The sequence below is a fragment of the Taeniopygia guttata genome, chromosome 3 (genome assembly GCF_048771995.1).
Source record: "Taeniopygia guttata chromosome 3, bTaeGut7.mat, whole genome shotgun sequence".
NCBI lineage: Eukaryota > Metazoa > Chordata > Aves > Passeriformes > Estrildidae > Taeniopygia > Taeniopygia guttata.
In genome coordinates this window covers 7,215,671-7,243,363 of record NC_133027.1, presented here as the reverse complement: position 1 = coordinate 7,243,363, position 27,693 = coordinate 7,215,671, and the positions used below count along the sequence as shown (strand labels likewise).

The window sequence follows — 27,693 nt, the reverse complement described above, 5'->3', positions numbered from 1 at the left end:
AAAATTTGATTGCTAGATTTCTCCCAACTACATTTTTTTTTTCTTCTTAGGCAAAGCCATTGAGGGACTAATGTGTATTTAATTATTTAGGACAGTTGTCATCTAGCTTTTAATCTAGTAGACCTCATTTTCCCATATTGTATACTCATGATAACCCAGTGGGTTATATGTAAAAATATAAATCCAGTATCCTTTTAATGTTCCTGTGTCAGAATTATTATCGCCATTATTTTAACGTCTGGAGAAGACTGTTTTAATGATATAAGACTAAGTTCCCCTTTCAGCTATTTTAATAATAACTTTAGCAGCATTACTCCAGATTTATGCAACCACTGGAAGAGCCGAACAGAACTGCTGTGAGCAGTGGTGCTAATAAAGTCTTTTTCCTCATACATCTTTAAGCTGCTTTTCCTCAGTGCATCTCTCTCATCTTTTCACTGGAGTACAAAATTTTGGCTGTGCTTCCCATGTTGCCTCCTATAGTGTAGCTAGTCCCGATTTAAGTCCATGATGGCTGGCCAAGTTTACAGTTTACAGTTTATTAGTTGGCTGGTTTACAGGTCATAAATCCATGCTGCTTGACTGGTGGGACAGTGCAATGATTACAACCAGCTTTGGCATTGGTTTGGCTCTTTTCTGAAATTGGCTACCAGTTCTTAAAAAATGTACAGGGACTTCACTACATTTGTCATCTTGACGTTTCTGTCAAATTTCTCTGAACTTTAGCCAGCAGGTCTTTGGAAGCAGGACTAACAAATGGTGAGGCAGAGGCTTAGGCAGCAGAGCACCAGTAAGCCATAGCTGCTTCAGAAAATCAGCCCAGTTTCAGTAATGGAAGAAATGGGAAGAGAATTAAATTTGTCCTGGGGTCCCAGATGTTATTTTTAACTCCTATCTCATAGTTTAGTGCACATTTTTTTTTTTTTTTTCTTTTTTTTCTCCTTAGATAACCATATACCTCTCTTGGCCAACAGGAAAGTGCAACTAGGTGCATCTGAACTCTACTTTGGAAATTAAATGTAGCAGTTAATTTGAAGCACTGCCAGCCTTTTCACAACAGAATATAAAAGGACAACTATTTCAGACTAATGAAAGTGACAGTGGGGAGAGGTGCCTTTTAAACACTGCAAATTGAATAGGTGCATCAGGAGTGTAATTTTAAAGGAATCTGACAAGGTCGTTTGCAAAGAACAATCTTCTTACTTGTTGAAAGGGTTTCAGACCTCCAAAATTTGGCACTCTTGAGTTTTCAGGGTACTTTTGAAGTTGGCAGGCTGCCTGCTTAATATAATTCTGGACTGTCATCCGAATTGTATCTTTCAGAGTTTCAGATTATCTCCTGTAGAAGTAAGTGGTGCACGCCAGGTTGCTGAGGCTGGCAAACTTCAGTTCTTCAAAATTAAATGAGTCCACCTTCACAAAAATTTTCTCAAGGGAAAATTGAACTGAAATAGTGTTAAAAGATATTTCCATGCAAATGTATAAGTTTGTGACACTGAATTTTTTTTTTTTTTTTTAATGCTCCAAATTAAAGATGAATCCTATTTAGATTCCTTTGAAATGAGGGAGTCACCAGGTAGCCCACAGTAAAATGCATGTGGGGGACTGATAGCGAGGGCTGTACTCAAGGACTCTGGAGACCTTTTTTGTCCTGGAAAAGTTTTCTCCACCCAACCCTTCCTAAGGGAATGCTGACTGGATTGATATGGATTAATTCAAATCCTGATATGCACAGAAAGTTCTCATTACTAGCAGGATCACAAACTCTGGAACTTGGGATATGAAGTGCATGTCATAAGTAAAATTAGAAGAAGACAGAAAAGAAAGGAGCCACAGTAGTATGAACTGGTCTAAATAATAGGCTTTTGTCACTGGGAGAAACTTCTGATCTTTGTTGGCTTGTCCCTGATAGGATGAGGGGGACTGGCTTTAAACCATGTAGCTAATCTAAATCTACTCTTTAAAGAAGTGTAGACTCAGATTGGATATTAGGAGGAAATCTTTCACACTGAGTATGTTGAGACACTGGCACAGGTTGCCCAGAGAAGCTGTGGCTGCCCCGATCCTTCAAGTGTTCAAGGCCAGGTTTGATGGGGCTGTGAGCATCTGGGGATAGTGGAAGGTGTCCCTGCCCAGGGAGTTGGAATGGGATGATCTTTAAGGTCCCTTTGAAGCCAAACCATTTTAGGAATCTGTGAATCTATGGTTTACATTCAGGGTGTTGAAGGCCACAAGCTGCTTATATCTTTCAAAGCGCAAAAGAGGATAAAATACTGGAATAATACATGCTTTCTTCAAATTAAAAAAGAGTAAATATATAACGTAGGAATAGAAGCATGGGGAAAAGCTTTGAAGAGGTGCATTGACTGGAAAATACTCTTTAATATGATCATCTTCTTCTCTGCAGGGTGTAGTATCAGTGAATGCTGTACAAGGCACCTATGCTCTCACTGCTTTGAGATGCACTCCCTTATTTTGATTTTGGAATGGACATAGTTCTACTTAACCCTAAAAGTATTCTCTATATTTTACAGAAGTTCCTGGAAATTAGCTGTTTGTGGAGAAAAAGAAAATATAAAAACAGGGGTCACAGGTTACTAGGAAGGGTACTGGGTGGATATCTCCAAGATGAGCTGTTCACAGGCAATCCTGTGCACAGCACTCTTATTCAAGGATGCTGCTTAGAGATGTCTGTCATAGTATTTAATAGGTTTCCTGTCTTGGAAACTCATTTTCGCAGTTCCCACAGAAGAAATGGAAACAGGTTCTTACTATACGCATCTCTGACATGACTTAACAGGATTTCTGGAACAACTTGCCTAAGGAAGTCGTGAAGTCTCAATCCTTGCAGATGTTAAAAGCTTGAATGGATATGGCCCTCAGCCACCTGCTGCTCTAGCTGACTCTGGTCTGAACAAGGGGATTGGCCCAGACATTCTCCAGAAACGCTTTCTCTCCTCAGTGACTCAGTGAGTTATGGTCTGGAGTCACTAGATCCACAGTAAAAAGTTCAAATTTCTGTGGTTAACCCTTACTTTGGCTTCTCTCTTTAGGCTGACACAAAAAATTGCTGTGGTGGTTTTGCAATGTAAGTATTCTGCATAGACATGCTGAAATCTCACCAATATGTGTTATCACCATCTTTATTATGCGGGGATGGTTTCCAGTGTCCATAATAAAAGTCTGTTGAATTTTAACTAGTTGCTAAGAGGTTGTGTATTCCATTTGTGCATCTCAGCTGCTCCACTTTACAATCAATCCATGCCTGACAGCTGCAGTAGGAGCTGGAGGAGGGAAGAGTGACACGAAGCATTGGATGTGTGCTCACCTTTACTTGAGGAGAGAGTGGCTGGAGGAGAGTTCTGCCTATGCCCTTTCTCACAGACCAGCACAAACCACCATCCAGTAGTTAAATATAGTTATTTGTCAGCTAAAGGGAATTAGGTGATGGTGGAATGGGTGGATATAATGAAAAGTTATGAGTTTCAAGGCAAAAAATGTTCTTTGGTGGCATGAAGGGACCATATAACAAAGTTGGGATGAAAGTGAGCAAGGCAAAGATAGAGTTAAAGAGAAATTCCTGGCTGAGATGGTATCCAGTTTGGTTCTGAAGTGACGTCTTGGGTGCAGTCATGTTAATTTGACAGTTATAATCTATTTAAGGAAGTTTTCTATGGGAAACAATCCTGACCTGATAAAGAATTGGGGAAAATCATCTCTGTTTCCTACAAATTCACTTTCTTTGCTCAGATCCTCAATTCTAAAATTTAAGTCCTTTAGGATTTTTTTAAGAAAACAGGTTTCTCTTTACATGTATTTCCAGCTCTTTGATCTGGGAAATAGGGTCAGCTATTATGCACTGATTAAGTCAAGTATGAATACTTTGATTAGCAAATTTCATAATTTTGTCCTCAACTTCTGTTCAAAAATATAATTTTAGGCAAGGTGAACCTCTGGCATTGATATATTTCATAATTTTGTTAGAAGCAAAATATCTTTAGGAGCTTTTATGTCTAAGGTCTCATGGAGATTAAGGCAATTGACATTTAGTTTTGAGCTTCCAAATCATGATAATTCAGAAAACTCTTGTGAGCCATAAGTGAAAACATTCTTAAGATACTGGATAAATGTAATAGCTAATGGTCATACAGGTTAATATTATTGTACACATCCAATAATTACTAAAGGTCTTCTTATTGACTTTACTGTTTGAGAGGGACCATTTTTCTATTAGAAACATTTATAATTGTTTTCCTGTAATTGTCTGAGCTAAGTTACAATTGTGTCATATAATGACCTTTAAAAACGTGTCTAGAAAAGCCTGCAGCTGTTCCCTCCTTGGGTTCTCTCTAACGAGTTATATTTAAGCCAGTGTCTCTGAAACCAGGCAGTAATAAAAGGGATATTATCCTTAGCAAATATCTTAATCATGGTAAATCTCTGTTGCCCTACAAATGACTGCATGGGGGATTAGAGTGGAGTAAGCCATTTGCTGAATATCACTGCCACCTTTCTGAGGCCATTTAAGCGTGTTTAATTTTTCAGGGTGAAACATGAAACCCACTAATACAAATGTTTGCATTTGGCCTGAATTATATCCAGACTGTAACAGTTAGAGGAGGCTTAGGACCAGATTGTGAGTGATCTGTAGGAGGCCAGTTCTGCTTGGGAGAGTGAGAGAGAAAAATGCATTTTTGTTCCCTGTCCCAGCTCTCTTATGGCACTTATGCTGCCTTGCTTCTTTTCAATATTTATGTAAGGCTATCATGGGAAGTACCAGTAAATATATGGATGATGCTTAGCTCTGTATTTTTTTGATAGCAATCCTTACTGTCATCCAGTGCCTGGGAGCCATGAGTATCTGACTTGGGTTCATTCTGGCTAAAATGGAGGTGACAATGCTATGAAGTACAAAATACTTTCAGGGACTTGTGTCCTCCATTGCATCCCTTCCTGTCTGTTTGTTTATGCAGATTTCTATCAGGTTGCCCAGAAACACTGAGGCTCCCTGTTTTCCAGTGGTCAAGCTTAAGGGAACCTTTTGGGAGACTGAAGTACTACTGTGCATTTCATACTTTCTTTTTTCCCTTTCTTTTAACAAAGCAGTGTCTTCTCTCTGTGCCTGCCCAGGCAACTGCAACCCTAGCCAGTGTGGACTCAGCCAGAGCCCTGGGAACTGGCAGCTCCAGGAGGTGTTTCCTGGGGCAGAAGTCAGTGACTGTGAGGTGACACTTGTTTTATGTGGCACAACCCTCTTACTTCACATGGCAGTGTGCCAGGAGCACATCACCCGTGAGCTCCCCTTGTTCCCAAGGAATCTGCACTTGGGTTCACCTCCCCAGCCTGATTTCCTGAGCTTTCCATCAGGCAGCTTTCCCTGTAAGCCCTGAACACGACTTCCCAGGGCAGCTATGAGGGTGAGAGGCAGTGTTTTGTTGTTCATAGAATCATGGTATCAGAACAGTTTGAGTTGGAAAAGACTTTAAAGACCATCTCATTCCAACTCACTTGCTATGGTCCAGGACATCTGCTATCTCAGGTTGATCACAGCCCTATTCAGCCTGGCCTTGAGCACTTCCAGGGATGGGGCACAGCTTCTCAACCTTCATAGTAAATAATTTTTTTCCTAACATCCAACATAAACCTGCCTTCCTCCAGCTTAAGGCCATTCCCCCTTGTCCTTTCACTACACGTCCTTGTGAAAAGTACCTCTCCAGCTCTCTTGTAGCCCCTTTAGGAACTGGAGCAAGTTGCTGTTGATTGTCTCATGGCTGCTGGACTGATCTTCAGCAAAGGTGTGGATGTCTGTCCATCCCAATGTTTACTGTGCTCAATGCAATATTCTCTGTTTTTAAATCCCAGGCAAGTTTCCAAACGACAAGCCCTGACTTTGAATGGTCAGCAGAATTTAATAAATATTCTAATGACCTTAAATGAGACCACAGGATGTGTGGTTAAGCAGTTATACTTGTTAATTGGGAGATGTACCTAATAATAACCAAATTGAAAGAGGAAATTGAGGTAGTGCCTGTAAAAAAATTAGACATTCACAGTGGACCCTCTCATTACAAACTTCAAAATTCTTATTTTTCTAAACTTAATCACCTATTTAAGTTTTCAACCACTTCAGCCAGACACAAGTATTCTTTTCTATGTCAGTGGTTTAACATAAATTATGTATAACTTATCTTATTGGAGAGTTTGTGTCTTTGTGCTTTTAGCTTGAATCTATGTTTTTCCCTAAGGAAAAAATAAATTCTGTTAAGTGGATAAAGTTTTATTATACTCTGTTAAGTTTTCTACTCTGTAGAAAAGTTAAAGCTTTGATTTAATTTCCCTCATAGAAGAAACAAAATTCCAGTGGGAGACAATTATAGGTGAAGATGAAACCCTTGGTGTGTTCAATGTATCTTTCAGATGCTTTCGTGGTGATTGTGGATTAAATACCTACATAGATTAAATGGACATAGAACAATAAACTATTTGGATTAGAAAAGCCCTCTAAAATCACCAAGTCCAAAAATTAACCTGACACTATTATGTCCACCATTGAGTCTTCACAGGTATATGAGCTTTCTCTTTCTTTGTTTATTCTGAAGGTGCAAAGAACTTCTATGTCTGATTCCAGCCACTGTTTCATACACTCAGTAGTTGTGGGTTTATCCCCATAGCTGCTGCTGAGGGATGTCTGCTCTTTGCACAGACTCTCTCATCAAAGTGTGAAGCCTTAATTTTGTCTTCATCTAGAGAGGTCTATCAGAAAGTGTTTTCACATTCACTAAATTTTTTAGAGGTTTGAAAGTGTCTCTGCAATAGGATAAAAACTAAAAATGTTCAGAGATTTTGTAATAAGGCTGCAAAGTGTGAAGGAAAATGATGTACTAGAATAGGGTCCAAGGTTAAGCTTCTCAGCTGGACTGAAAGCTCAGAACAGGGTTTTCACATTCCAGCTAATGCTCTCATCACCAGGTAATTGGCTATTTTGAGGAGGCTATTTTTTGGCTTCAAGTAGGAATTTTCAAGTTGAGCATGAAAAGTTATTTTGTTCTCAGATGTTTCTTTTGAATCAGCATGCCCCTCTTCTGGTATAATACATGTTTCCTCAATGCAATTTCTTCTGAAAAAATCTAATCTAAGGTAGAAATTAGCCCTTCTTTGAACATGGATTAAACCAGATAACCTCCTGAAAAGTCCTCCAACCTAAATTCTTCTATGATTCAGCTTGGAAAGATCACCCTCAATCTCTAAGAAGGAGTTACAATACAGTAAAAAATGTAACATTAAGTGCTGAATGCCATGGTCTACAGATAAGGATTAACTTATAAGTGAATTATTATCTAGTGTTCTAAGTTGCTGAGTAGTGTTATGCATATGGACTTTGTATATATTCTCATATATATATCTATCTATGTATATTTACATATACATAGATATAGAGATGTATATAGATATATATGTGTGTATGTGATATTATACACAGAAAACTGTGTAAGGGAAGGACAAAAATCATGTCTATGCCAGTAAGTGACACAGGGCCAGGAGCATCCCCAGGCAGTGCATGATGCTCATGTGCTCTATAGCACCACTTTGACCTGGTACAAGTAGAGGCATTCAAGAGGAAATAACTGATCATGCTTGGGATTTTACCATAGGCACAAACCCTTCCCATTTAGTAATTTGGATGCTGTTGTGACTACATTTCAAATGGCAAATAACATAAGGAAGTGGAAAATCACTCTACAGAGGCCAGGGAAGTTGAGGTTATATTCCTGGCTGTTGCCTGGATGTCCATAGACAAGCCACTTCAGTTTTTTTATTCTCTTTATGCCACTTCCATTTTCTCAGTCTCTTTCTTTCAGATGTGCAAATGTCTTGCTGTAGAAACTCATCTTTTCAAAACAGTATTTGTTTTCTGTGGTATGTTGGCAGGCACACATGGGAAGGGCCTGTTCTAGGTTGGGACCTCTAGAGGTTCCCATAATCCAAATAATATTGGTAAAGACAAGGGAATGACATGTGATTTTTTATGAAATGACCATCCAGTCTCCTTGAGAGAAGTAAGCTGAGTGATTGTTCGCTGTGTACCAGCGTTACAAGAGCAAGAGTGCCCATTTCAAGAAGGATTTGGGGACAAGCTTTTGCATATCTGTGTTTGCAACAGGCAGGAGCAGCTTCCATAATTATTAAATTTAGTACAACTTCTATTGGATCTGCCATGGAAGAACTGCTGTGAAAAAAAAGTCATGGAACATGATTATGTTTGCATTTGAGTTGCTGTGAAAAAGAATAAATTCCTGGCACACAAAGAGCTGCTTTGTGGATGAGATAGGTTCCTAAAGATGGGCTTTTACCTTCCCCTTCCATATTGGCATGTAGAAAATACTCAAATGCCATGCCTCCTCACTTATCTGTCTGCAAAATGAAATTATAGGCTATTTAACAGAACTGACGTGCTGGATTAAAATGCATTTTTAAATGTGTTGATAATGCCACAGAGGGAATGTGTAGTGGGAGAGATCAGTGCTCCTGTAGCAAATGCAGTGCTAAGGCTGGGGTTGTGCTAAGGTTGGGGCTGTGCTGGGAGCTGAGGTGCACCCCTGGGCCCACCTCTGGATCAGCTGAGTAACTAAGTGTTTGTTTGCTTCCAGATGAATACAAGAGTAAAGTAGCCTGCGAAGATGACAAGCTGAGGCTGAGCTGTAAGAAGAGCATGGTGATAGCCATTTACTCTGCTATCTTTGGGAGGACACAAGGAGGCAGCCTGGAGTGCCCATACCAAAACCTAGGGATGCCCATGATTGGTAAGCAGGGGAATGGCTTGATCACGCTGATGTGGGCAGGGTGATTTCATTTACTGTCACCACAGCAGAGTTGGCACAGACCCTGGTCAGAAAAGCAGGACTGGGAGATGCAACCTGCCATGGTGGTGCTCCTGATGTGTGGTACCTTGTCAACCAACAGTGAGCACCAAACTGAGGTGCAGCTGTATGTCCTAGCTGAGTTCCCAGGCCACAGGCTTTTCACAGATTAATCTGATTATATGATTGAAGGTGCTTGAATTTCTTGTTCAATTTTCTGTCTTCGTGGTGGTTCATCCGCTGAGCCTCTGCCTGTAATATGGAGGAACATATTATCTGGGGATGTCATGTACCATCTGCAGCCACTGAAGTCTTGACATTGCATTTAAACTTTTACTGAAGTTAAAGTAAGTTCAAAAAGCAAGTTGTTAAGTTTCATCATGTTATGGTTGGCTTACAGTACCTTCAAGTATCTTATTTACTCTCAGACTATCAGGGTCTCTTACAGTCATGAGTTGAAGATAAATAATTGAAAAACATTCACTAGAACTTGAGCTAATGTGAAATGACTTTTGAATATTTTAGGTTGTGGCAGAGACAGCAACAGTCACAGTACAAAATCCTGTGCTCAGCATTTGTCATAATTCTTCTCTGCAGAGCTGAGAGGGAATTAACAGGTTTCCCAAAGGAATTGCCTCCAGAGAGGGAAAAGCTTCAGAAGAGACTGCACAAGGAACCTTGATCTGGTGCTATTGCCCATGCTGGGATCTGTTCAGCTGTGTCTGAGGATCTTTGGCTTCACAGCTGCTGATCCAGTGCCCTTAAGGAGTTAAATGCAATTCAAATGGAAGCATGTCAAGTGAGTGCTTGGCAATATGATACTCGGATGATGGGTGTCAGTAGAAACCCACAGGTGGAATGAGGCCAGTCAGGTTATTTGTGCAGCATGGTGAGTGTCTTGCTTGTGTAGCTGTGCAAATCTGAGCACTTGTAGCACAGCTGAGTTGTGCAGGGTCTCCTGAGCTGACCAGTGCTCCTGGATGTGCTCCTGTAGTCCCCCAGGTGCCAGGCAGCAGAAACCAAAACAGATGTGTATGGTGGGTTAGCCTGGAGCTCCTTGGTGTGGTGTTTGGGATGGGCTGAGTCTGTGCACTGGTTGCTGTGGTGGTTGTGCTGCTGGGTGAGAACTTGCCAAGTCAGTGAATCAGGATGGGTTTCTGGAGCAGACCTGAGCACCCCACTCTGTTGTCCTTGCTGAGAGGGCAGGAACAGGCACTTGCCAGTGACAAGGCACCAGCACAGGGACCTGCTCTTCAGTGTCAGCAAGAAGCAAAACTTTACCACAAAGGGTAAAGTTTTATTCTTCTTTTCCCAGCTGCAGAATCATGAAACTTGTACTGGCTGAGAGCAGGGTATGTGGGACCAGAAAATGGGACAAGAAGCACAAACAGGGAGAACAAGCAGTGGGGTCTGACATCAGGGCTGCACGTGCCATAGCATCTCCAGCACCTGTATGCCCTGCTGTTCTCAAACTGGCCTTGTGAGCTCTACAAATTGGGATGTTTGCCCAAGGAAATGAGGTGTCAGATCCTAGAGTGCAGGACACAGCCTGCTGCTGGGATGAGGCAGGGCTTTCCTCAAGTGTCAGCTCCTAAATGAAACTGCTTGCATGAGCAGGCTCAGTCCAAGATAGTGTAATGCCAAATCAGGGGTGGGAATGCTGAGGAAACTTTACACTAAAAAACCAGCTTAAGGTTTTAAGCTGTGAACAGATGCTAAAAATGACAGAGTTGTTGGACAGGAGAAAATATCGACGTGTTTGGAATTGCTGGGATCTCAAGTATCTTAAATCAGCCTGGTGCTCCTGGGGTGCTGTGGGAGTCGGTATGTCCCATCTATAGGAGCAAAGGGAGGGTGGGAAGGGTGTCTGGAATGTCTGCTGGCTGCATGCCCTGCAGGGCTGGGGAGGAGGTGTGAGGAACTCACCATGGAGCAGTGACTTCCCTGGCTTTCCCTGCCATTTGGGCACTGTGTGTGCAGGGTGAAGGACAGTTTCTGGCTGTTGATGTTTCCTTGCATGCTGAAATCCTGAGCAAATCCTGGGGGCGGGGGTGAGCTTAGCTAAAAGAAAATTGGGGGTGAGCAGGTGGTCATTGCCAATTCACTGTCTCCAGCCCTTAAATCCCTGTCATGTTTGGGAGTGGTTGTTCAGGTTTCTTCAGCTACAGCTCATGGATCCCCTTGGCATGAGGCAGCCTCTGCTTATCACAGCCTTCCCTTCATCTGCCTGTGTGAGCTGCCCCAGTGGGGCAGAGCTCTGGTGCTGCAGGAATGGGAAGGTCAGCTCTGGCTGCAGTTTGCGCTTCTCTTGGCCTCACGGGAGAAACTGGTGTAGGATCCAACCCAAATCAGCAAAAAGCACCCTCACACTGTGCTTTCCCCTTGGCACCCTGCAAACCTCCCGTTCCTGTCTCCAGTTACAGCAGTGACAAGAGCAGGTTGTGCTCCCAGCTGCCAGGAGCGACTGTGGGAGCAGCACTCGGGGTCCCCCAGCCTGCTTCAGAACTGCTCTTCTCACAGACCTGCCTAGCCCAGCAGGCAGCTCTGTTCCTTCAGGAGCAGGTGGAAACATCACAATTTATAAATCAAAGCTTCTGCTAGCTGGAGAACATTTCCCTGCACGTTTCCACAGCCCTGCAATGTGGGGAGGGCTGTTTCGTGGCAGCCTTTGATCCCAGACATTCCCAACAAGCTGATCTTACAAACATGACCGTATGAGTCAGACTTTGCAGCAACATCCAGTTCCTGTAAGGCGGAACCCAGCTATGTTCTGTACATGGGAGATTTATTCTGTTTGAGTTTCATGGGACTGATGATTTATGTCAAGTCTGAGCCTTGGCAAAGGACATTTTGCTGGGAAGTAGACCCTGCACAAGTTTGCAGTGATTATTTATATCCATGCAGCCTGAGCTACTTGATGAGTGAAGAAGTCATACTTGCCCCAAAAGCGGTGAAGATTATATTTTCTTCCTCTCCTAATGAAAAACAGTTCAGAAAGTTTGGTTCCATTTTTCTTTCTGTGGACAAAATACACATTTGGATTGAATTTAGAAATACACAGCTTCTACAGGTGAGGCTTTTAAAGAGCTGAGGTCTAAGATGGGCAGGAGAGATGGTCTTTAAACTTTTTTTAAAGAGATAGTCTTTAAACAGCATTGCATATGTAAGGTTAACTAATTCAACTTGTGTTGTTTCTGCCTTGAAAAACAAGACCTTGTACTTCTGTAGAAGTGTTGAGGAGATGAAGTCCACTAACAGTGAATTTCCTGGATTCTACATTAGGTGCTCAGCTGGTTTCTGAAGTATCCTGGTGTTGCTGTCCTTTTAACCCAGATATTGTTGTGCTGCTTTTGGGTGATGAAACATCCCCAAGTTGCCCTTCACATGCCCTTCACATGCCATGCCACGCCATGCCATGCCAGACACATGCTTTCTCTTTGTATAATGTCTATGTGAATGTGCTTAGCATCTGTGAACAGAAAGTTATGGTGGAGAGCTCCATCCTATTGCTGTCATGTTAAAGTGAAAATCTGTCAGGATCCTCTTTTAACTGGAAACATGCTGAAACTTGTGTCTCTGACCTTAATGGGAAACCCCTGCAAACAGCTGGAGCCCTCCTTGAATGCCTTGGGAACTCTGAAAAGCTCCTAAAAGAATTTGACCTTGTTTGTAACTCTCTTAATAAAGCCTCCACTTTGCTGCCAGCATGTGCAGTGAGCATACACAGAGCATGGTGAGGTCTCAGGGGAAAGGGCTATTTACAAGCAATGAACCATTAATATCCCTCAGCCAAGTGAGCCCTTTGCCCCCTTTTCTTGCTGTTTACAGCTGCCTCTGCCTGCATCTCCAAGTGGCTTGTTTATTCTGAGAGAAGTAATTTTAAAAATGGCCTTTTTCTACACGTATCTGAGTGCAAAGTAGTGATCTAATTAGGAGGCTGAGGAGGAAGATCTTGGATATAAAACGATTAACCTTTTTGTTGCTTAGTGAAGCAACACATCTTTGCTCATATTCAGGACACCTGACTCGTTCACTTCATTCATTTTTACAGTATCTCCCCCCCTTGAACCACAGATAGTGAGATGGACATGCTCAGCTGACTTCTAACACAGATCCAGGACTCCTCAAGGACCCTGTGTTTCTCCATCACATATACAAAAAGCCCAAAGAAATTTAAGTGCTCATCCTGGGTAGAAGGAATCTGGGCTTGGTTTTGGAGTCGGTGCAGGATCGTGGGAACTCTGGCTCCTCAGCCTTGCTCCTGGGGTGTGGATTAAGCTGAGACTCTGCTGAGACTGAAATGTCCTTGTCACTTAACATACAAGTTGTCTCCTGTGCCCCTGTAAAAGTGAAAAATGAATGTGTTTACAAAACCCTGAGGAAGCTCAGATGGTCAGTGGCACTCTCTGACTCACGGGATCTGATAATGGAAGAGCAGAGGAAGAAGTTCAGCAAATGAGCCTGTGCTTTAGGTGCTCATTCCCTGGCATTTTTCATTCTAATGCAGTGACAGAAGGTGATCCAACCCAGTTTGTTTTGATTTCCGCCTCTTAATGCAGATGTACTTAAGACTTGAAGCAGAGTGCTCATATAAATATTTATCACACCATATAAATAATGGACCCTTCCAGTTTGTTTATCTGTGACCAGATCTAGCATGTGAATGAATATGAATTGCATGCAGTAAAAAATCCATTTTATTCCAGGGCACATGTTCCTGCCAGCAGAAGAGCTGGCTTTAAGAACTGCTGCCCCTCCAGCTGTGCATTTCTGGCTCTCTTCTGCTTCACCATCTATGACCATTTTCCATCCTGTTTCCATCAGTACAAGGTGGTGGCTGTGCTCTGACCTTAGTCTTAAATCAAATGCTTAAAAACAAAAGTGTGGAGCTGGACAATGAGGAGTAGTAACCCCTGGCACTGCTGGGGGAAGCAGAGGATGGCTGGGACTGCAGGAAGGGATGGGATATCCACAGAAATCTGTGCTGGTCAGACAATGCCATGTAGCACAGCTGACCTTCAGCAGATCCAAGTGGCTGAAAGACTCTCATGCTTCATCCTGGTTTCCCTGTCTGGCCTTTAAAGCATCTGCAGTGCTGGGTCTGTGGGATGAGCAGCAGCTGGTGGGGGGTCAGACCCTGTCATTCCTCTCTACAGAGCACACCAGGCTTCCAAAGCACCCATCCTATAGCTGTGCCTCTATCTATGCTTCATTTCTATTCAGGGCAGAAACTACTTTATTATGTGTATAGCTCATGATTAAGAACATGTTTTTAGAGGCCAATCTGTTTGTATGTAATAAAACCTATAAGTGTCTAAATCTGGAGGCTAAATAAATATCAGTTGCTGTTTAATTCACATATCATACCTTATTAAATTGAAATTGAAATGCAGTTCCCATTTAGAATGCTGAGTTAAAGTGGGACAAAGCCTGCTTTCAGAAAGTTGTTCTTCAGTTTTAGATACTTTATGTGTTTCACTTTTTGTCTCAAAACAGCAGGAGGTAATTAAAATTACTTTACAGCTGTTTCTAGAAAACTCTGACTATTGTTGGATTCCATAGAGCCATAAAAAATGATTTATATGAAATTGTTTTTATATGCACACAATAGCTATTAAAAAAAAATAATTTAAAAGTCCATTCAAATGTGAGTCTGGACAAGATCTTTCTCTAAACCAAGGTCCAAGTTGGTTTCGAAATGCTGTTTACAGTGCAGTATGACCCCATACAGTGATTATAATTAAAAATTCTTAAACTAGTAATTTAAATAGCACTAGCAGGCTCTGTGATGTTATTGGTATGATATTTGAAGAAGTAAAGTGAGTATTTGTACCAGTAACATCAACTTCATTAGTGGCTGATCTTATAAAAGTTGCTTATTGCCCAACTATAGGTTAAAAGCAACCCAAAAATACAATCCTAACAATAAAAGGGCAAAGTTTAAGAGATTTTAATGTGTAGCATCTCAATTGGTTTCCTTGGAGTTGATTTGAATGAAAACCAGTGTAACTTGTTCAAAACTGATAAAATTCCTCTTAAACGAATTCAGGTGTCACTCAAGAATATTGCACAACTGCCACAATGAGAGCCTGAGAAAGAAAGGTAATGTGAAACCTGGGAGTTTGCAGGCACTCCAGGCTTTATTTTAGGGACTAAGGCAAGAAGTGACTTGCAGACTGTGTCAGCTGGGTAATCTCTTTAGAAATGGGCCAGTCCTGCAGCTTGTGCAGTTCAGACCTTGCTTCAGACTAGGTCTAGGCACTTGTTGAGTATCCCCATGATCAGTAAAAGACATTTTTCGGGCTTCAATGAATAGGAAGGAGAAATGAACTCAAGGACTTCACAGAGAAGCAGATCGATGGAAAGCACTGTCCCTATCTTCTGGTATCTTCTGAGCGATGCTAAAGCTGTTACCTTCCTTGCTTCTTTTCTTGAATGCCTTACAGCCCACAATCCACTCTGCTCCAAATTAAACAATAAAATTTAACTGTCGTTGCCACACCAAATCTTCTTTGTTCTCTGAGACTTCTTGGAGCCATGTTTGAAGCTGTCCTTGGATTCTCACTTCAGCCCCCAAACCCGAGAAATGTTATTAATTTGATCAACTTTGCAAACTCTGAGTCAGTCCCTGCAAAACTGGAGGCTTGTATTTTTTATGTGAGTTCTGGTTCCAGATATAAGGGTGATAAGATGATTTAAACTCACATTAATAAACCAAGTGTTTCTAAATGTGACTACAGGATCTGTAATTAAATCTGTAATCAAATCTGTAATTGATTCTTCAGTTGCAGTCTCTAAATGTGATTGGTTTCTTTTAAGATAATTTTCTCTTTTCTGGCCTCCTGCTGAAGTTTCCAAAGTTTTATGAACTGTGTAGTGACTAATTTTTCTCTCTCTTTCTGTAAAACATACTTTTTTAATGTAAAACTGGCTTTCTCTGCCCATCCTTCTAATGTTTGGATATAGATTTCCTTTCTAGCCAGTTCAGTGACATTGTGCAAGACATATGTTCTATATACAGATGTATCAACATGAAATTCTCTGCTGCTATGTGTAATATGATTATGACCATTTATCATTTTACAAATACCAGCAGGGCACTTCACATTTTAATTGTTTTGGGTCCCTGCTCCTGAGCTTCTTCTGTGTAAGCAAATACACTCCTGCTTCTGTACCTTTTTTGTTTAAGGGCAGTCTTTGGTTTCTGTTGGCTGAACTTCACATTGGTTGGTCTTAAGGATACTTAAATATTTGTAGTTTGGTTTTCTCCCTCTTGTCTAGTGCGTCTAGACCCAACTCACTTATTTTGTCCTCTATCAAGACTTGCAGCCACAGCAGGGAAGAGAAATCCAGTGTATTTAAGTTGCCCTCAACTGAAACTGTGTGACAACTTTACACTAAAGAAATTACTTCCCCAGGCTGCTAAATGAGAGAGAAAGTGGACAAAATCCATCTTTATTAACAGTCTTCTGCACTGGCTTTTAAAGAGAACATCAAACTTAATGGGCACGGGCTTAGTTGAAAATGCCTGGGGTTTGAAGTACTGCACAGAGTGCAGACTGACTCATTGCTGTTCTGTGAAGACATCCTTCACAGGCTGCTGGATGGCTAATTTTGGCTGAAGGCTTAGCCACCTCTAACAGCTGCCCCTGCGTGAAGGAGTTGACGTTTGTATCAACCACAGCTAATGGAACATCTTTAAAATATATGAGAACCTGCCCAAAACCAGGAGAGCTTCCTTCCCTCCTGCTTATGATAGAGTTTTTTTTTCAGATTGAGGCAATCACTCCTAGGTAAAACATGAAGGAATTTAGGCAGTTGCCACACCTGAAAGGTTGGAATTACTTCCTGTTTGTGTCCTTTCTGCCATTCCATTGAAATTTGCTTTCTCTTCTGGCAGACAAGCGGATAACCACAGCACTGATTCAGACATCTGTCACCTTTCTTTGCAGGAACTAAATTTCTCTCCTCTTAATTAATTGACTCGTTCCATCTTTCATTCTGTCCTCTCGCATTCATAGCTCCCAGCAAGTAACCTTTCCTCTTCTGTTCTTGAGCAGGAAATCAGGTTGCCTTTTTTAGAGAAAAATCCTGTCCTCTGCTTGGGACAAGCGTCCTCCTCAAGATGTCAATTGTTTGTAAATTACTTCCCTTAAGGGAATACTTAAGTGGATCCTTTCACCTGCTCCTCAGAAGACACAAGAAAAGCTAGGGTTCTGCTGATGGTTTAATTTCAAGATTTGGGTCTGCTCCTGATGCCTTGACACTGAGCCAAAGCATCCCACAGAATTTGTCTATTGATCAGATACCACCAGTCCTGTTCCACTCCCTAAACACTTACTTTGTATGTACTGCTGGAAATAGTATTTTAGGCAGTGATCCCCTTTCTGAAGTCTTTAATTTTGGCCAACCATTTGGTCCTTTTGACACCTCAAGGTCTTATCTTGGCTGAAAAAAAGTAGATTGAGTGCCCCATTTTTCTTGAAAATTCACAGAGTCTGAGAGTCTGACTTGTCCTCTTATGAGTGGGTGCAGTTTTTTCTCAGGCTCCAGTTTTGTTTCTTTTTAAAGTGCATGCATGTTAATATTGGGTTGAGCTCCACATCCTGCTGCCTCTCCAGATCCATGGACAGCCTGTGGAAAACTCCTGCCTGGCAGCTTCACAGCATGCTACCATATTCACCTGACCAGCTGTGTGTGGTCCTGCTTGCTCTGGACAGCCTGTCTCATCTGTGCAGGAACCCACCTTTGCAGGCTCAGCATGGCTGTGCCAGGTGAGTCTTATCATGAGCAGATAAACAGATGAACAGATGTTCTTGAACATCTGCAATATGCCCAACCTCACTGTTGGATTAGTCACCCTTCTCAACACTTGGGGTTTAAATCTGTGGATCCATCCACAGATTGTGGATTCATCTGTGATGTCTGCTGCCTTGGAAGAGGCTCCAATCTCCAACAGAGCATCTAAGAGTTACCAAAATACAAAAATTAAAGAGTTTGGAAATATTCTTTCAAACCTAGATAGGTTTTGCAATCAAAAGCAGCAACGCATGGCTCAGATTTCAGATTTGGATGTGTCACCCTTACTGGAGAAAAACAAGTAACACTGAGTAACCAAAATTAAGGCTATGATTAATGGGCATTGGCTCCAGTTTAGTTTTTTTTTTTTTGGTTTTTTTTTTTTTTTTTTTTTTTTTTTTCACCAGGAAGAGGTAATAAAGAAATAGTCATGCTGGGAAGCAGCCTTAGACTGACTAAAATCCATTCATTGTGGTGAGCTTGATGATATGGACATTACATCACTGAGACCAATTTCCATTTTAAAGCCAACTCAGTCTGCAAGCTGCAGCTAGTAAAATCCTCCATCATGGCTCTGCTGCCTTGGTTTGAGTTTTTATCCTGACAGAGGCTGGGCTGATGGACTAGGTAAGGTGAATTACTGGTAAGGTGAATTACCCACTGAGGACTTAAGACTAATGGTTGTGAAATCCAGCTAGCCAGTGGTCTGCATTTGTGAAGTGATTCTGGGAAAGGGAATTCACCTTGTACAAGCAGCAAGGCTGGAGGGACGTGCAACTTCTAGAAACTGGGGCCAGAGGTAAAGAGAATAAAGTGAGCTGATCCCACTCCCCCACAGCCCCAACTTTAGCTGAAAATGCCATATTTGAAAAGCACAGAGGATACTTTTAAACGCTTTCACATGTGAAAGTTTCACCATAGCCAGGATTCATATGTGCTCTCTGGCAGTGTACTGAAGCAATCCAAGACTAATGAAAGCCAAGGGTAACTCTGGCCCAACCTCTCCAAGAGGTCTCTCTATCATCTATGAGGTCTTAAAGCAGTTTTTATTGCTGCATCATGGGATTTGAGCTTTGTGGGCTTTAAGCGGTTCTCAGCAGGGGCCTGGCTCTGCTTAGCAGTACTTACCTCAGACTTAGTGATATGGTGTTAGCATTGTGAGTGTCCTTCCCACGTCTCTGACACATGGAGCCACTTGTTAGTTACTGGTGCCAGGGTGGTATCTCATAAAACATTTGGAATTTGCATTTAGCAAGCAAACAAGCAGCAGAAGAAAGGCGATTGTAGAATATAAAATCACTAAGGTTGGAAAAGACCTTAAGATCATCAAGTCCAACTGTAATGTTGCCCTGAATAAGCATGAAGTCTGGAACAATAAGTGCCATGTCTAGTCTCCCACTTCTGAAGACCTGGAAAAAATTAATTTGGCTAGCTGAAGGGGACCACAGCCCAACTCTGCTGCACCACATTTCTGGGCTTGCCTTCCCTGCATCTTTTTGGTGGGATAAATGGATGATTTATAGATAAAACCCCTCCATTTTCTTGCCTGAGCTCTGAGGATGGGCACCTGGAGGTGAAGATTTCTGACCTGGAATCACCTTCTGAAGAGGTACTGATATAACTGAAGCTCTCATTTCAATGAGCTCCCCAAGGACTTACTTACAATTGGAAGTTAAATTATCTGTGTACAGTTCATTACATCTAACAGGAGTGAACTCACTGTTTTATAAGCCAGAGACACAGGGGTAAAAGAAAATACCACGTTGTCCCTCCTAGAGCTCTGACTGCCATGGTGGTGACTGTGATTTATGAAGGTGCTGTAGTCTCATCTATCACTCAGCCACCTCTCAGATGTACTATTGACATCTTCAGTGCTCATTAGTGAGGGAATAAAGATGCTTGAGTATGACATTTTGTCACCCAGCTAAATGCAGTCCTTGTCAGAAACCCTTTGAAGGGTGTAAGGAAGATGGTCCCATTTGGAGATTTTGAATGCTGCTCTTACATTTTCCTGTTCAATGTGTTATGTGGAGGATGAACATTTGACAGACCAAGAAATCGAAGATGGGAGACAAAGCTAATTTCAGTGTTGGTGTAGTCCTCCCTCAAAACACTGCAAGCTGCTTCCCTGGCCTTTATGGGAATGTACAAGGCACTTTTGCTTAGAAATTGTGTGGAGGCAAAACCAGGGAAAATTCCCTGTTGTGAGTAAAAGGAAGTCTTTGAAGTGAACACTTGTGAATTTGTGTGTAGACCCCATTTCTTTCTTTTTTTTCAGGGCTAGAAAAATATGACTGTTTCCAAGAGAATGGCTCAGGTCTTACCATGGAGAAAATGAGAAGAGTATTTGAATCTACCCTGTGGGTGACTATTGTTGTCAGTAGAGTTCTAACATGGATACCTCAGATGACTTTCTCCCACTCCTACATTCACCACGTTCTGGTGTTCATTGGGTCTGGAGGTCAGGGAAAACTGTAAGACTTTCCTAAATTGTGACTATTTGCAGCAAGAGCTAAGGAAATGGAGCACATGACAAGAAACCTCCACTGTGCTATATTGAAATCACACTGGCAGCCATCTAAAAGCAGTCAGTAATGACCTGGGACGGGGTTTGTAGATGGTACCAAATTGGACAGGACTTGTTACAGCTTAACTAGAACACTGAAGTGTCTGGTTTGGAGTTCTCCAGGTAATGAGAGCTGTTGGAAAACTGGAGCAAATCCAGTGGAGCTCCACCAAGCTGGTCAGGGGCCTCAATACAGCATATGGGGGAATACTGAGGGAAACAGGGTTGTTCAGTTTTCAGATGAGAAAGCTCTGAGTGGGAACTTATTTCTGTTTTTTACTAAGTAATAAGTGGTTCTACAGAAGATTCTTTTTGGGAACACACAGAAGGAAACAGCAGATGAACACCAAAAGCAGTGAATATGAGTTGCAGCAATAGAAACCTGATGACATACAATGAAAAAATTCTTCACCTGGAAAGGGGCTTAGCCCAGGATCAAGTGTCCAAGGAGTTTGGGAAATATTTCTCCATGGAGATTTACAAAACTTGCCTGGGCGAATTCCTGAGCAACCTGATGTAACATCAAAGCTGGCTGTTCTTTGGGCAGGAGGTTGGAGTGGATAGGTTCCAGATATTGCTTTCAGCTAAATTATGGAATGGTTTATGTGCTGTGGTCCCAGCAGGCAACATTTTCCCCTGGATATATCTTTTCATCCTATGGTTTGCAAAAGGTCCATGTAAAAGAGGCTCTTACAATCTTGATGCCCTACTTTATATGTGAGGGACTTTCATCTTCATGAGGCATGGAAAGCTCCTTCTACTCTTCTACTAATTTTGGCTGGTGCAGCTTTAGCTGGAGCAGCCTGGCAGTTGGAGAACTGAGGCCTTCACTACAGGTATTTGTGACTATGGGGCCTGGTCTGTGCCCAAAGAAGCTGGGTGTCTGGGGTTACATGTGTACTGGTAATTGAGCAGTGTCAGCAGTGCAGGTACTGGAAATAGATCTGTACTGTGAAACTGCAGCATGGTCCATGGCTTGTTGTCTTGGCTGAGATAACTCTCCTAGGAGTCCAGAAGCTCATAGAATTCTGGAGTGGTTTGAGTTGGAAGGGTCCTTACAGATCATCTTGCTCCAACCCCACTACCATGGGCAAGAACATCTGCCACTAAACCAGGTTGCTCAAAGATCCAAAGATACAGTGGGGGCCTTCTGCAAACTGACCTGTTATATCTCAGGCTGTATTACCTGTTTGGAGTAATGCTTGTTGGCAAAATCATCCTGAGGCACAGGGTATCACTTAAACAAAGGGAGTAAAGGTGTGTCCATAATTTAGCCCCCTTTGGTTTCCTGATACAGATGCTGCTGCTAAAGTCGAGTGGAGACCATGGCCTGCTCAGAACTGCACGGGAGGAAGGTGGCTGTCAATACCAGGACATGACTGGTGATGGCTAGGAAAGCTGTCACTGTTAGTGTGAGAGTACATGACAAATAAAACTCCTAGAAGCATTTTCAGTCTGATGAACCTACGGCTTTGGCACCTGAAGAGTCAATTTAATCTGTTAAGGTGGAGAGCAGAGTCTGGAGTCTGTTAGTACATGCATATTCCTAAACGAAGAATGTCCCAAAGGCTGTCCATCTCTGGGTATGCTGGATGCAAAAGCCTTGTTGTGCCTCTCACAGGACCAACAATGTGTAATTCCCCATGGATACAGTATGCTCCTGTGCTTAGGGCAAGGCCTCTAAGCAGACAGCTGTGGGATGTTCTCTGTTATGTGTGAGAACAATAACAAATAAAAAGAATAGGCACCCTCCATGAAATCCTCTGCAGCAATTAGATTTGCTGAGTTTCTCTAGCTGGACATTTGTAAAAAGACAATGAATCAGGATTGCTGCATGCCAGATGTTTCCACTGAAACCTCTGACACTCACTGGATCAGAAATCCCCTAAGGAAGTTTTGGTCATTCAGTATGAAAATGTGCACATGGAGCCTTCTTCTTTTGTCATTTGCAGCATGTGAAATAAAATGCTGCCTTTGATTTGAGAAAAAATGCATGTTACCCTGTAGGCTTGGTTTCCTGTGGCTTTCCCTTGTCTCTCATGGCTTTTATTGTTATGCTGGTTCTAGCACTCTAGTACCTTTTAAGGTCCATTTTTCCTTTCCCTTCCTCCTAATTAGTGACCAAAAGGGGTTTGTATTCCATTCTCTGTAGCTGTCCTGTTCTTTTTAGCAATGATTTGATGTTGAAGAAATGTCTCCTTGCAAGCTTCCCCCTGAGCTTGGTCCTAGCTGGACAGTGAAAGCGAACTGTCAGTCTTGTACCTAAAAGCTCAAGACTTAATCTGTACAAATTGTTTTCATCCTAGGTAAGAAAACAGGTAAAACCACCTGGTAGAGAAAAATATATGGGAAAACACTTTTGGAACTTCCCATATTCTAAATTTCTAATATGAAAAATGTTTCTACTTGCATGGAATGAATGTGATTAAAACAATATTTCTACTTATATGGTAGATGATAATATTATAATTATTACACCTCATAGTAATTTTAATTAGGTTTATAAATACAACATCAAACAGCAGACAGAGACACTGATCACCTTTGTCTTCAACAGGGACCAGAGAGGGGGATTTGAGACACCTCTTGTGGTTGTTGCAAAGATGAAATATATTTTATTCTCTGCTTTCTTTGTATGGATGTCTGAGGGTTTCAGATTCTTCAACGTTCTTTCAAATTATTAGAGGTGTGTTAGAGTCAGATACACTTTCTCAAGTAAACACAAAGACTTTTAAATGTGGAAATCTTGTATGTACTCTCACAGTCTGCATCTGGTAAATTATTTTTAGGCAATTTCTGTTGTGAATGGACAAATGTTCACAGATAGATATTGTTTTTCCCTTTTAGAGTGTCAGTCAGCTACTGCTCTCCAGCTCATGATCAAGCGCTGTCATGGGAAAAGAAGCTGCAGCATATATGCCAGCACCTACGAATTTGGAGATCCTTGTTACCCAGGCATCCAAAAGTATCTTAATGTCATCTACACCTGTGGTAAGTTACAAAATTCTCTAACTCTCACTGGCATCTATGTTTGTTGAACAGTTGTATGAAGAATAAGATGAAAAAAGTTGTTGAACTTCCCGTTGGCTCATGGTGATTCTTATTTGGGCGACAAGGAAAAGCTTTGGATCACCAGAGTAGTTTAATTCTATCACTTTTTGTACTCATTGGCTCTATAGAAAAAGCAAAAAATGTGGAAATGATATTTATTAACCCATTCATCAATGTTGGCATCCCGCAGCAAAGCTGTGGTTATCAGTAGGATCCTTATTACTTTTTTCTGTATTTATTTTATTTTGTACCATATGATCAGGTGATTACCAAACCATACTCATTCACTGTGTTAGTAGAAAATCGCTCCCAAAATCTTCAGGTAAACAATTGCAACAATTTTTCTAACAAAATACTGTTATTAAACAAAAAAATAAACAGTTTGTGCCCAGTTGGGCACTTAAGTCATATCATTGAGCACAGACTGTGCTCTTACCTGACTAGTCATCTTATTTTGCAACAGAGAAAAAATTGTTCCTGTCTGAGCTCTGAATTATAAAAACAACATCTGTCTTATTACTGTGATGACATTTTGGTCATTTGTAGCTGACATATTTGAAAATATTTCCTTCAGGGTTTTGCTTACATAGTTGTCGCTAGGATCAGCTCAGTCTCTCTCTCTCTGTGTTCCTCTCTGCATCCATCTGGGAGTGCAAATTTTGGTGCTGTACTGCATGTGCTGAGCAGACAGTGGGACATGTAGTGAAGGAGAAGCTGTCTGTGCCCTCAGACAGCAATGGCTCTGTGGTCACTCTGTGTGTAACTGCAGATGCTGAGTGTGACAGAAAGCCTTTGAGATGGAGTCACTGTAATATTTTGTGTGGTGGCTATGGCATGCTGGATGTGCAGCACCCTGAGGAGCAGAGACATTGATGCAGAAGCATCAGGCTCTCAGCTCGTCTGGCTGATTGTTGTTTCATTTGGCAGGAGGGGCAGGAAGGTTGGGTTCTGCTTGGAGTGATGCAGCAAGAAGTAGCAAGGCTATCCTTGCAAAGCTCAGGGAATTTTCTAGTCAGGAAATTGATGTTTTAATATCACTTTTCTCATAAAAAGTCTAAGGAGAAGCTTATCCTCATAAGGGTTTGACAGAAACAAAGGCAATGTAAAAGGCAAAACAGGAGCTCCATCCCTCAAAAATCCAGAGAAAACAAACAGAGCCCCATGATGTATTTCCAAGAGGATTTCTACTTCAAAGGCCTCCACGGCCTTGTTCTAGAATTGTGCTCCTGGTCTCAAAGTCCACTATAAAAGGCACTAATGATCTCTTAATCTGACCTTAGCTCTCTAGTCCAAGCCTAACTGCATCAGGAAATGAGTCACACTTGAGAGCACAAAATGGTATGTTTTGCTTTTCTGTGGGTAAAATCTGCCTCATCCTTTGAAGGTGGCCATGGCTCCTTTTCAAAACCATGATCTCAGACATGTCTCTGAACTGGATTTTGTGATCAACAGACACATATTTCTTGCCTCAAATAGCAAAGTCCTTCAACATGTGAAAATGAGATAAACAAGAAATCAAATTCCAGTTCCATGTGCTTTTGCCAGACAGAACTAAGTCCTGGAATCCTTTTAAAATAAATGATAAAACCAAACAATTTGGTATTCTTATGACCTAGAGAATGATACTGGGGTAGAAAACCTCCTGCTGGCTGTCTCTTTGTTTCAGGTTTCCTTAAAGCTGTACACATTATGGCTCCTGGCACAGTGCTCTCCTGCTTTCACCAAAACTGAGGGAGTGAAAGGGGACAGGCTGGGACAAATGGCCATGACTGCACTTCCCTGTTGCCTGTATCTCAATACATATCCCTGTCTCCCACCTCTTGCACTTGGAAACACGTTGTTTCTTGTTGCTGTTTTCTGGAGATCAGTGAAAGATGCAGTGACCCTGGCACAGCTTGGGAAATGTGATGGGTGTACAAATGGGTTTCCCTGAGCATCACTTCAACCCTTTTTGCTGCTGCTTCAAGAAGGTGACCCCATCACTCTCTGAGATCAGACAGTGCAGTCAGTCTGCTCCTCTCTGTCACTCCCTCCCTGCCTGCCTGCCTGTGGCAGAGATGTCCTGCCATGTGTCACTGGTCTTATCTGTGAGAAAAAAATGCCACGAGTCCTTGGTCAGTGCTACTGACCTGCTGTGCTGCTTCAGAAGAGTTGTCAAGAGCAACTTGACGTGGCTGTGGGTGGGAGAGTCTTCATGCAGAAATTTCCTTTGTGAGGAACTTCAGTAACTACAGGGACAGAGCAGCTGAGCTCTGCTTCTGGTGCTCAAGCATGGGAAGAACTGGAAGGAGACAAATATGTCTTCTTCTGATAGCAACTCATGAAAATTCTCCTGAGTAAGTAATTTATAAGGTGACAAAAGGTAATATTAATGAAAAGCTCTTGAGGTGTTAGCAGAAATCACAGCTGAGATGGACCCTGTGACAGACTGGTAGTGTTAATGTAGACCAAGGCCTGTTGAAGAGCTGTTGAGGTGCTTTACCTCCCAGTCCTGGCAGGAGAAGGTCTGCAAGGTCTCTCAGGTCATCATGTCCACACTGTTTGTCTCTAGCTTGACAGCAGGACCTGGGCCCTAATCCAGATTTCCAAGAGGTAAATGGATGAGGCAACAACTTTGCTTTCTTTAAGCCATGTCCATATTTCTTGAAGGATCATTCCTCTAACTTCCATGTTTTATTGGACATGAGAATTCCTGCCAGACACACATAGTTTTGCTGCATGAATCTGTTCTTAAATAAAGGTGTCATCTAACTTTTTGCCCAGCTGTATATTTTTAAAATATTGGTTGCAATTACTCCAGCCAGTGAGAATGTTTCAAGTCAGCAGTCCTCCATATCAAATTATACCCCTTTGCACCGTGGGCTCAAGGCCTGTTGGCATCACTTATCTAGGAGGGAAATGCCACCAGTTTGAGTGTATGATTGAAGCAAACAAGTACCCAGCAGCCTGGTGTGATCGAGATCTCTCATGTGCATTAGGGTCCCATTAGCCCAGCCAAGAAAACAGATGAAAAGTCCTCCAACATAAAAACATTCCAAACCTGAACCTTGGCAGGAGCTGAAATACAAAAATTTGGCCCAAAGCCAGATTTAGCTAATGGAATGGTATGGAAGGTGGGATTTTCCAGTATGTGGGTCCCATTACTGCACTAATAAATACATTAATTATTTTTTCAAAAGAAAAAGGCAAGTTCATTCTGGGAAGCACATAAGGCATGGTGAGGTTGAGTTCTGAGTCTGGCAGCTGTAATAGAGGCAGATATTAAAATTTTAGCTCTGCCTTTTCTTTAAAATACCCTGAAAGTCTTAGAGAAGAAAAGAAAATAAAAAAGCATTAATGCAACTGAGAAAAATAATACAATAAAGACTTATTAGAAATCTTTTTGTCCTTGTTTCTTCTTCCACTGAACATCTTCCTTTGTTTCTATCTTCCTTTGGTAAAACATTGTAATTTTTTGTAATATCTGTGAGTAGCTTGGTAGTGGTTTTGTACTTCTTAATAAAACTTACTGTGCTCACAGTCTTTTCATTGTCTTAATTGTCCAGTTATTACCTTCAAAGGCTCCCTTTTATTCTCTATATCTCTTTCCTCTCTAGTTTGCTAGATTCGTTTTTTTGGCCTGTGCTGAAGTCCTAACTGAGCACTGCATTAAAACCTGTGGAATTTTTTCACACACACAGTGCCACTTGGACTCAAGGAAGCGTTGAAGTGTGTGCTTTATTTTAAGACCTATGGATAATTACCATGAAAGTTAAATATTTTCTCAAATTCTTCCTTGAGTGGGGATGAGGGGCCTGTCTGTGTGTAAAGTGAAACTTTTTCTGAGCACTGAAAGTCAAGGGAGCCATTCAGCATGCCCACTGTCCCTGCTGCCAGAGCTGCTGCCTCCCTGTGCATTCCATACAGGCTGCAAATACAACCCTCTGCTAAGGACCTGCTGTTCTTTAAATGCAGGCATCCATCAGAAATGGCTTGATGAGAATAAAAATGAAAAAAAGAAAAAAAAGAAAAAGGGATTGTGAATTTCTTTGTGCCTAGACCTGTTTCAGTGGATTGGTTATCAGTCCTGATAACTGTTGACTTTTAAGTGCTGCAGTTGGACATGTGCTGAACAAAATGGAGGAAATATGGCCTTGGATGTGTTTTTGATGTGAATATCTGTCATACATTTAGATGTGTGCATGCCTCCTGCTTGATTCATGCTTGCCAGGAAGGGGTCATTGGGCTGAGAGCTAATGAACTGCCATGGTAACTCATAAATTGCTTGGAAAACCCTGCAGTTCTACCACATTAATAATCCTGCCATCCTGCTTTATGAGGCAATAAGCTGAGTCCCAGGGGCCAAGTGCTTCATATCCCAACGAGAGAGCTGTGCAGGTAAAGAACAAAGCCTGAGCACAGGGGCAGCAGCCACTGCTG

At 41.8% G+C, this 27,693-nt stretch overlaps 1 protein-coding gene across 2 annotated transcripts in view; it reads left to right on the top strand.

The window, feature by feature from the left end:
* The window catches only part of EVA1A (eva-1 homolog A, regulator of programmed cell death), a 200,367-nt gene that overhangs the window by 75,117 nt on the left and 97,557 nt on the right, over positions 1-27,693 (top strand). For both annotated transcript variants that reach the window (XM_072926307.1, XM_072926308.1), the window contains exons 4-5: positions 8,649-8,801; positions 23,071-23,214. In XM_072926307.1, the coding sequence (XP_072782408.1) occupies positions 8,649-8,801; positions 23,071-23,214 (297 nt within the window). The remainder of the gene's footprint in view (positions 1-8,648; positions 8,802-23,070; positions 23,215-27,693) is intronic.